Below are 11,284 nucleotides of genomic sequence, written 5' to 3'. Positions count from 1 at the left end.
CGTGCCCGCGGCTGGGGAAGACGAGCAGCATGTGTGACCCCGCAGCCCCCGCTGACTGCGGCACAGCCACCGGACACTTCAGCGGAGTGCTGTGTTGCCGGGACAAAAAAGCTGCGTTGGGGTCGAGTACGGTCTTTCCCTGCCGCGTGCCTTTTCCGGCCATGGCAGTTTCCCCATCAGTCCATCCAGTGGAGAGGTAGGGTGTCCTACCCTCGGCGTTCAGCACAGGCATTGTGCAGCGAGGCTGTGCCTAGGAAAGAGAGGTGCTGGGCCCTGCTGTACTGCTCGGGCTTTTTCATGTGAGCTTGGGGACTTCGGATCTCACCGGTATCATAACGGCAAGTAGCTGTGATGGTCACTCGGTAACGTGACTGCAACCTCTGCGCACCTTCAGGTCAGCTACTGTTCTTGGGTCAGGGAGTCATTGCTCCTGGGTGAAGCTCTGCAGGGACCTGCCCAAGCACAGTGCTCTTGCCCGGTAGGTGTACAAGAGGCTGGAGCCTGGAAAGGACAAAAATTACAAGCAAAGGTACCACACACACACCCATCCGATCACCACGAAGATGTAAAAAGTCCAATCTCAACATCTTTTATTGTTACTTAAACTGAAAAAAAATAGGCTTACAAGGGAGATGAGAGATAAGAAATAATTCTGATGAAAAATTTTCTTAAATAAAAGCATGTTCAGTGGGAGCACAGACAAATTTAATTTCAGATCCTTCCACAGGACAGGACTGAAAGATAACACAGTTGCAAATAAAACTGTAAATGTGTAAAACATACAAGTATTTAAGAAACCACTGTTTACTGTGATACATACTTTTTACATTTCTAACTCTCAGAGAAGCAAATGGCATCTTTCAATGCTTTAGGGAGTGAATTGTCAAGTTTCTCACCAAGATTTGTATTATTTCTTTAAAGTGAAATTACTTTGTGCTACACAAGGGCAGAAGCCCAGACAATTCAAGCTGGTTGTGCGAATTTCAACTGAGAGTTTGAGGTCTGTTGTAGTTAAGAGTTTTCTGTACCAAACCGTATTATTTAGCTTAGTCACTGTCTTGCCTTTTTCCAGCAGAGCCCTCTGTATTTCTTTGTCACCAGTATCTTCTCTCAGACCTTGTTAGGAGTCTGTGTTCTTGCTGATTTTGCAAGGAAAATTTTTATACATTGAGCAGATAAAAGACACTTTTAATTCATTGATGAGCAGTGCACACTATCACTTCTGGAAGGAACTAGTTATGTGTGTGCAACTATAATGGCCTACATATTGAGGTAAGGCCTATAGGGAGAAATAACTTTTATCAGATGGCAGAATACATTAGTAAAGGAAACAGTTCCCTTTTCATATCTGGGAGAGGGGAAAGCAGCAGGCAGAATGGTGGAATGCCTGGTATTTTATGTAGCATTTGATCTCGTAAAAGCTGGTGCTTTTTTACATCTCTTGCCATTCCTATAAAAAGAGTGTCAGAAGATATTTTCAGGTATTATCCAGGTAGTTCCTGGAAAAACAGTAATTTTCTCTAATCATCCAAAGTTGTATGAAGCTCTAAACAGGAAATGCGCATCTCTTGTTTTTAAGTTTACAACAGATCAACGAATTGTTATAGATAAGGTATTTTCTCTGATACTACCAGTCTCACTTACAAAATCATTTAAAAACTTGTTAACATTGTTCAAGTTCATGAACTTTTCAGGGTGTTACTACCAGTGAGGATCATTCACACAACTTCAAATGGGTTTGGGTTTGGGGATTAGCAATTTTAATGTATTAATAGATGTTATAATTAAATATGTTAAATTAATATTTTAACTTTATTTTGATCCTTGTCCCTGAGGTTAAAGTTGTTCATATCACAACACTTCAGTATCAGTATCTTTTAGTCTGGTGTAAAGTAACTGCAAAGCAGTTCCAGATGCGAAATTACTGCAGGGTCAGGCCCCGCACCTGTGAGAGACCGTATCTTAAGGTGACTGTCTCAAAGCCTGCTTGCAGTCCTGGTGAGCTTGTTGCAAGACTTGCTGATGGTTTAACTGAGCTCAGCTGCTATGAACAGATAAGGGACAGCCACCTGAAACCAGTTTCCACTGAGGTCAAGAACGGTCATGTCGCTTTGTGGGATGTGCCTGAGCGTGGGTGACCACCTCAACCTGCCAAGACATGTACAGTCCACGGTACATGATCACACAGTAATTGCATGAGCTCCACGGCAGGGCTGGGTGTGCACAGGAATGCAGTAATACTGTAGAAAGGACTGTGCTATCAAACAGCTGGTGGGACCCTCGTCACTGAAGTATACGGAGGCTGCAGACCAGTGGGACATTGCTGGACCAGTGGTGGTGACTGTCTGGTGCAACTTTATCCCAACTGTTTGCTAGATTTCCTTCTTTTCTATTTCTCTGCCTTTCCTATTGCTGTTTTCTTACCACAGTAAATAAATACTTGGTTTAGACAAGTAATCAATAAATTTCTTTGATTAGCAGCATTTGGCCTCTTGTGTCTTAAGCTCACTCTGGTTATAACAGCTAATCTCCCCGACTCGGGTCCTCCTGGACCAGGACATCACCTTCTGTCTGGAAAGAGCTGGTAACTTTGTTGTTGCATGCAGATGCATGCACCACTGCAAATGGGTCAGCAAATAGCTTCTACGAAGAACAGGTGGAATGCACTACTGATTACTTTTTTATCACTCTCTAGTGTTAACAGTTTGGGAAAACAGCATTGAGCTATATGAAATTAAATTGTCTGAAATATAAGCACAGTCAGCAAGAAAACAGATCTTGGGGTAGGTGTTAGTATTTTCAAACCATTAAACTCTAGTACAAGGACTTGAAATTGTTTTTTTGGGTTTTTTGTTTTTTTTTTTGTTTCATGTTTTAGAACTGAGGACAACTGTTACATGCTACCATGAAAGGCAAAACCTTCCCTCTGAATGCCATATAATTAATTCATAAGGTCAGATTTACAAATTTGGAGTTATTCTCTACCTTTCTGTAAGCAGACAGCAACCTGTGCTTTATGAGCAGCTTGCAGGGCCAGAGTATTCAGGTACCACTGCACACAGAATGCCCATGTCTGTGACCTAATTCTTTAAAGTTTGCTGCCTGTGGTAAGTTCCATCTGTTTAGACCTGGAGAAATAGACCAATACATTACTTCAGTACCACAGGGATTTGGTTATATCTTCTGTATGTATTTTATTTTTATTTGACATGCACTGCCTCCTTAGCTATATAGGAATGTTTAGAAGTCTTTAAATTTTGCTGCCAATGCAGAATATCAATGCAAGATGAAGAGAAACAGAATACTTAAGCATGAAATATAAGCATCTTTATGAGCTCCTGTACTCCTTGATGTTTGAAGCTTTACACTGTTTTGTGCATTAGAGAAAGAAATGTGTTCCCAGTTACTGATCATTAACATTGCTTAGCTGTAATCCCTCTTTCATCACAGTTGAACCATTTGGTCACACACATACACACACAAAAACAACCAACCACCCACCCATCCTAAATAACGAAAACAGCAAACAAAAAAACCCTTGTAAGTGCACATGCTTTGGAGAAGGTTTTCCCAGGAGGCTCCATAGCCTATACAGGATTTCCTTTTTCAAGTGTTAAATGGCTGTTTTAATTTATAAATGGATGTGTTAAAGGGATTGTATACAAAGGATGGCTCAGAATCTGGCAGAATAGTTGCAGTGAAATTGTGTGTTCTGGGGACTGCCTAAGGTCAGATGATTCAAACACTACAGTCACTAGGTAATTGGCAAAAGTGACACATATGTGTTTAATGTTTAATCTGGTGTTTAAGAATTTTCATGGTTTTCCCCAAATAAGACTAATCAGAAATATCTACCTTGTATAGAGACACATTCTACATATACTATGATCTGTTCATGTGAAGTATCTGGTCCTTCCATGCATGTACAGAATGTTTGCTTACAGCGCATGCAGATTGGTCTGTTGAATTTCTAAGAGGAATGCTGCAGAACAATTATCTTTTTAGATTAAGCGATCTTACTTTCAAGTCTGGAAAGGAGGTAACCACAAGACACAAGCACTTGTGTAAAGTGTTTGACACTGTCCCACACAACATCCTTGTCTCTAAATTGGAGAGACATCAATTTGATGGATGGACCACTCGGTGGATAAAGAACTGGCTGGATGGCCGCACACAAAGAGTTGTGGTCAATGGCTCAATGTTCAGATGGAGACCAGTAACGAGTGGTGTCCCTCAGGGATCGGTGTTGGGACCGGTCTTGTTCAACATCTTTGTTGCTGACATGGACAGTGGGATTGAGTGTGCCCTCACCAGGTTTGCTGATGACACCAAGCTGCGTGGTTCGATTGATACCCTGGAGGGAAGGAATGCCATCCAGAGGGACCTTGACATGCTTGTGAGGTGGGCTGATGCCAACTCATGAAGTTTAACCATGCCAAGTGCAAGGTCTTACACCTGGGTCGGAGCAATCCCAGGCACAGCTACAGGTTGGGCAGAGGAGAGATTCAGAGCAGCCCTGCGGAGAAGGACTTGGGGGTGTTGGTTGATGAGAAAATGAACATGAGCCAGCTTCAGTGTGCGCTTGCAGCCCAGAAATCCAACTGTATCCTGGCTGCATCAAGAGGAGCGTGACCAGCAGGTCAAAGGAGGTGATTCTGCCCCTCTACTCTGCTCTTGTGAGACCTCACCTGGAGTATTGCGTGCAGTTCTGGTGTCCTCAACATAAAAAGGACATGAAACTGTTGGAACAAGTCCAGAGAAGGGCCACGAGGATGATCAGGGGACTGGAGCACCTCCCGTATGAAGACAGGTTGAGAAAGTTGGGGCTGTTCAGCCTGGAGAAGAGAAGCCTGCCTGGAGACCTCATAGCAGCCTTCCAGTATCTGAAGGGGGCCTATAGGGATGCTGGAGAGGGACTCTTCATTAGAGACTGTAGTGACAGGACAAGGGGTAACAGGTTAAAACTTAAACAGGGGAAGTTTAGATTGGATATAAGGAGGAAGTTCTTTCCCTTGAGGGTGGTGAGGCACTGGAATGGGTTGCCCAGGGAGGTTGTGAATGCTCCATCCCTGGCAGTGTTCAAGACCAGGGTGGACGAGGCCTTGGGTGATATGATTTAGCATAAGGTGTCCCTGCCCACGACAGGGGGGTTGGAACTAGATGATCTTAAGGTCCTTTCCAACCCTAATTATTCTATGATTCTATGATTCTAAGTTAAGACAGAAACTCAACATACTTGAGAAAAGACTCAACACTCTCTGTTTCTCTGTTCTGTACCTAACTGAGGAATTAATATCCTCCTCTTGTCAGGGTTATAGGATTACATCAAAGAAACACCCCAAACCACACCAAAATGTTAAATGAAAAATTCTGCAGAGGTACAAAGCATAATTATAGGAATTGAAGTGCCAAATTCTGGTTTTGCCAATTCAGAAGGTTTGCTACCCTAAATCCTGGAAGAAATATTATTACCAATAGCTTTCATTAACTTTCAAAGTGACACCCACGTAGTTTTTAAATATATCACTACATCACAGCATGAAACCTTTGATTGATGGTCACTGGTGTGTGGGGTCATACCTCTGCTGCTAGGGAAATAAAGGAACCAGAACAGTTTCTCAAGTTACCTTAAAATGACTGCCCATACTGAAAAGACATGAGACAGACTCAAGACTGTCTCATAAAGTTAGAGAAATACCAAGTCCTGTACGGATCAAGAACAGGTTGACAACTGTGATAGTTTTGGGAACAAAATATTTTATTCATCAGTAAAACTATAGTTTACAGTAGTATTTGCTAAATAAATTATATAATTTCTCTTTTACAAGAAATAAACTAAAATCAAAAATACTTCAAAGACAATATATACACAACATAAGGCCTTTTTATAAATAACTTTTTTTTTCCTCCTTTTCACCAGGAGTGAAAGTATCTTTAGAGACTCATTTTCATATAGTATGTGTGGAGATTTACCCTAACCCTTGTATGACATCAATTCCAATTTCCATTAATGTGGACCTAGGTGATTAGAACTGAAGGATCAAAACTAATTAAATTAATTTTATTAATCACTGTGCTTATTCTTAAATAGGTAAAGCAGACAATAGATTTTGCTTGTGCATAGTTACAGAATGTATGCAAATAAAACCACTAGAGAGCTGATAAGAAAAATATCACTTCCAAGTCCACAAAAGGTGATTGGCAATATAGTAGAAAGCAGCCTGAATACAGAGTTCTTCACAGTTCAGCAAGCAACAGCAGATGATAGCAGAGTGGAATGTTTCAAGTCATTTTTGCCAAGTCTATCAATCCTTTCAGAGATCCTGACACTTAGAATAAATCCAGTTGACTATTACTCTTCATCTGTTAGGCTCAGAAAATTCCTCCTTCTTAAATTAGGAGTGCAGAAAGTGCTCTTCATTAACCTTGGTACTCTCTGTGTATTCTTTGTTACTGGAAATATAGAAATTACAAGCAAAGTCAAGAGTTGTGTTTGTTTTCTTACAGAATTATGAACAGATAACGTGATTCTTCCCCTGATCAGACTGCAGCCCAGTTTGGCCGTGATTCTTTTCTTACCTTGCCCTCTAATCAAAGGTGTTGGGTGTCTGTTCTTGTACAACAGGTTACTCCCATGGCTTTACAGACATTGCAGTACACTTACATTACATGAAATTGAACTAACTACTTGCTGCTGCAAAGTGCTGAACACACTGGACATCAGAGAAGACAGTCCAAACTGAGAGCACCCAGCAGTTCACAACCGCTTTTATTACCTTGTAGAATTGACTGGGGCCTTTGTAACTTCAAAGCATTAGGGGAAAACAGCAGTCTTTCTAGATCATGTATGGAAGTCCTGTTAGCTTCCGCATGATGCCCTTCCCTAATTGAATATCATACCTATCCAAAACCTTTCAGGAACAACCAATGTTCTAGTCAAGGTCATTCTATTTCACAAAGAAATCACATAATAATGTTAATGAATCAGAGTTTTCTACACTATCTCCTACAGAGGCAGTTGTTATGCAGTACAAACAGTTGATCACTTCTTGGCACATAGTGATAGGATGAGGGGGAATGGCTTTAAACTGAAAGAGGGTAGATTTAAATTAGGTACTAGGAGAAAATTCTTCACTGTGAGGGTGGTGAGGCACTGGCACAGGCTGCCCAGAGAAGCTGTGGCTGCCCCATCCCTGGCAGTGTTCAAGCCCAGGTTGGACAGGGCTTGGAGCAACCCGGTCTGGTGGAAGGTGTCTCTGCCCGTGGCAGGGGTTTTGGGACAAGATGAGCTTTAAGGTCCCTTCCAACCCAAATTATTCCAAGATGCTATGATTCTTAGCATCTCTATGGAGTCAGAGATGAAATAAAGAGAAACTGTTCTTCGCTGAACACCTTATTACTACAACTCAAATTAAGGGTAAACTGACAGCTGAACAAAATACTGCAGTAAACTGAATGCATCTCGGCTAATATATCCAACATGGAGCATCAAATCAAAGACATCTGTAATGAACTTTTTTACTACAAAACCTTATGAAAAATACAATGAAGATGTAAGTTCCCATTTATTAAACAGACTTTTAAGGTCACCTTTAAATTGTGCTTTTTGATACAAGCATTTAACTAACCTTTAAATAGTTCAACAGCAATCTAATCTTGACTATGAACAGCAAAAGAATCTGCAAAGGCATTTTTAAAACTTATCTCAGAGAAAGGTTACTAGTAGATATAAATCAATATTTTAGTTAACGACTTCTAGCAGTAGACCTTCAACCTTGAAGAATGATATTTCAGTAACATTCTGTGGCAACCTTTAAACCTATTACTGTATCGTGCACCAGTGTTAGGGTGTTCATAATCACTGATGGTAGTGAGCACAGTGCTGATTTCTTAAAGGACGTTCTCTCTCTAGGTAGCTGTGGTCTGGCAGTGAAAGTCTATCTACTACTATGTTAGCACCTGAACATGCTAACAGAGTAAATTAGTATATACTTGCAGGACAGAGAACAATTTAATATGCAAAGTGAAACTGATGAATGAGTAAAATTGAAGTAATATTTTAGAAAGAATATGACATAAGGCTAAGAAAGATTAAAAAAATTAGTCAGTTTGCCAAAAAAAAAAAAAAAGGAAAAAAGAAAAATGCTAGTACCAATAAACAAAATAATGTTTTATGAAGTCAAGATAAATGAGTCAAAATTTACACTAGCACCATCTAGTTTCTGGCTGAAAGCTCAGATCAGAATGGCTGCAGTTCAGTTTTTCACAGACTTAATGGTCATTCAGCGCAACTTCAGATCCTCTGCCTTCATTACTACTTTTTACTCTCAAAGGAGACCAGCAGTATTGCTGATGCTAGCTTTGTACTATTCCACAAATTACATAATGCAATTATGAGCAGTTTATTCTTGATGTCTTTCCTCTGATCCTTCCAGAGCATTTCAGAGGGATCAGTGATGGAAAAAGTATCAGCAAAATTTGCTGATGTTAGAGAAAACAGACCTGACAGAAACTTGTAGCAGCTGCTGTGTGTCACAGAAACATAGTTCATGGTACTGATGCCATTTTAAGGAGGTTGGATTTTCAGATGTTCAACTTTGAGTCAGGTACGGTCCAGTTCTGTGCATATGATTCTGGAAAAAGCCCACCTATTTCAAGGTGCAGGACATGGTCCTCTAAGCAACTCTGTAACTACTGCACATCTTTGGGATTATCTTCGTTGCAGATATAAGAAACATTATTTTGTGCTAAAGACTGAGTTTGGCTGTATAATTTGGTCCAAAATGATAAATAATGGACAAACGACACTACAGGATGCATTCCTGTAATCACTGTCTGTCTCACACTGGGTACGTAACACATTTACAGTGTTTAAGCCTACTGGAGGCTTGTTGTATCAGAGCATTTTTGTGCTCCATTTCTCTTTTCATGGGTATATTTTTGATGTGATCGATTTCCTCATATGCTACATTAAAAACCTTGGGCATTAGAACATGTAGTTATGGTGGAAGTGCAATCCGCTAGCCAAAGTTATATCTGATGTTGAATATGAACTAGGAAATGCTCAAAGAGACAGGCTTTAATAAAAAACTACAGGAGTGAGAACAGAAGAAAAGATGAAGAGCACTGAAAAATAAGTTTTTTTCAGATAGTTCGACAGTTTCTAAACAGTATTTTATAGACCAGTATTTGTAAATCTGCTTATCTGTTTTAGGACTTCAGAATCCATAATAAAATTTGTATTTGGACATAAACCACAACACTAAGTAATTTTAAATGTAATAATATCATCTATGCAATTCATATGACACAAATCATAGCTACACTAACCAGACTCCAAATATGCTGGGCTTGCACATCGCTATGGTTATTCGATTCTTTTATTTCACTGAAGTCCTTATCTATCATTTGCAGCCATATTTTCAGTAGTATTGACTTCTGAATTATATACAAATTTTGTGAGCCCTTTGTTCAGTAACAGGAGGCAATGCTGTACTTCTATATAACAATTTCTGTATGAAATCAGAATCTTCCATTACAGTTAAATATACAGAAGTATTCTTCAAGCAAAATAGTAGTTTTTTAAAGAAATCCTACAGGCAAGGCATATATTTATTTTTTTTAATCCTATGTTTATCACCAGATGACTTGAGGTGTGCAGCATCACAATGCAGCAAACTTTGGAGTTTATCACTATGCCATTTATATGCATATTCTTGTTCCACTGTAATTGTAAAGGAAATTAAGCCTATTTGCAGTGAAACAAAGTAATTCTTAAGCCTTACTACACTGATTTTACTGGTATTGTAATTTGCCAGAATAATATGTCATTTACCTTTCTAAGTAATTTGATGGACACGCTAAGCAAACACAGTGGAGTAGTTCATAATTGCACATGTTGCTCTTTCAGGGACAGAAAGCTCAGTAAAAGAATTTGGGGCTTCACTGCAGAACAGAAGGAACAAGGTGACTTTAAGTTATTCCTTACTTCCCAAGTGAAATTACCACTTCTAAGTTCTTCCATTTTGGGTATCAGTCCTTAATAACAGTGGACTTAGGTCTTCAGGATCAGCTGCACTTGCTGATGTCTGTTAAAAAACTTTTGCAGGACTGGATTTATATTGCCTATTAATCAAGTTCCATAGAACACAGGAGACTTTTGTGTTCAACAGTGGTTGCTGATATTTCATGCTTTTCTGCTTATATATCAGCCGATGATGCTAATAAACTTTGTTTCCAGAGGAAGAAGGAAATTTTAGTTTACTCTGTTTTTTTTTGTGATGTTTTGGTTTTCAGGGTTTTGGGTTGGTTTTTTTTTGTTTTTTTTTGTTTTTTTTTGGGGGGGGGTGGCTTTTTGTTTTTTTTTTGTCTGTTTGTTTTTTTGTATGTGTTTGTTGCAGGGGATTGTATGTTTGGTTTTTTTTGTGTGGATTTCTACATGAAAGTGCTAAATACTAATCAGAAGAACGTTACCTTCTCTATTGCTAGCTTACATACAGGACACTTTACCTCAGATTACATCTTTTACTCTAAGTACCTCATCTATCATTGTATTACACAGTCATAAACGAAGAACCCTTTAATGTTTTCATTCTCTGCAGAGAAACACTGCAAATTTCCAACTACTTTACGTATCTGCTTCTATCTTGCTGCATTTTTTAATTAAAAATGAAAAGTATTTTTATGGAATATTCATTTTTTGTTTCTCATTTTATGGTGCTAGAATATTTGGGAATAATTTAGATTGGCTTATACTTAGTGCTCAGATCATGGTTAGTCATATTTTATTGATAAAAGCTAGATTTCTTAAGTTATTATTTGGGTTAAAAGATTGATGAGAAAATAAACCAATGGAATCTTAAAGTAAATTTGGATTTGAGGATGTTCCTAACAGTGCTACTTAGAGTGGCAGGTTCACAAAATGCTGGTTTGCCGAACCTGGTCTTTGTTCAGAACTGAGAAACTCTGGGCCCAGACCACCCCTGCAGTTGCAAACTCAAGATGTCTCTGGACCGGTGTCCTGGAACAAAAATTATTGCTATTACCAGGTAAAATCTCAAATTTGACATTAGCTGCACAGTGTGACTTTGCACAGTGTTCCCTTGTTGCGGTTTAAGCCCAGCCAGTAAATCAGAACCACGCAGCTGGTAGCTCACTTCCCCTCTTCCTCCCCCAGCTCCTGGAGGGATGGGGAGGAGAATCAAAAGAATGTAACGCCCATGGGTTGAGATAAGAACAGTCCAGTAACTAAGGTATAACACAAACCACTGCTGCTACCACCAAT

At 39.5% G+C, this 11,284-nt stretch overlaps 1 protein-coding gene across 2 annotated transcripts in view; it reads right to left on the bottom strand.

The window, feature by feature from the left end:
• Nucleotides 1-5,737: 5,737 nt before the first annotated feature.
• Nucleotides 5,738-11,284, bottom strand: part of PIP5K1B (phosphatidylinositol-4-phosphate 5-kinase type 1 beta) — an 81,674-nt gene continuing 76,127 nt past the window's right edge. For both annotated transcript variants that reach the window (XM_061470840.1, XM_061470839.1), the window contains exon 15: nucleotides 5,738-6,453. In XM_061470840.1, the coding sequence (XP_061326824.1) occupies nucleotides 6,451-6,453 (3 nt within the window). In that variant the 3' untranslated portion in view covers nucleotides 5,738-6,450. The remainder of the gene's footprint in view (nucleotides 6,454-11,284) is intronic.

This window comes from Pezoporus flaviventris, unplaced genomic scaffold (assembly GCF_033815535.1).
Source record: "Pezoporus flaviventris isolate CSIRO_AGI_PZ_B2104156 unplaced genomic scaffold, CSIRO_AGI_Pfla_v1 ptg000064l, whole genome shotgun sequence".
In the NCBI taxonomy this organism is placed as follows: domain Eukaryota; kingdom Metazoa; phylum Chordata; class Aves; order Psittaciformes; family Psittacidae; genus Pezoporus; species Pezoporus flaviventris.
This window is presented reverse-complemented; position numbering and strand designations above follow the sequence as displayed.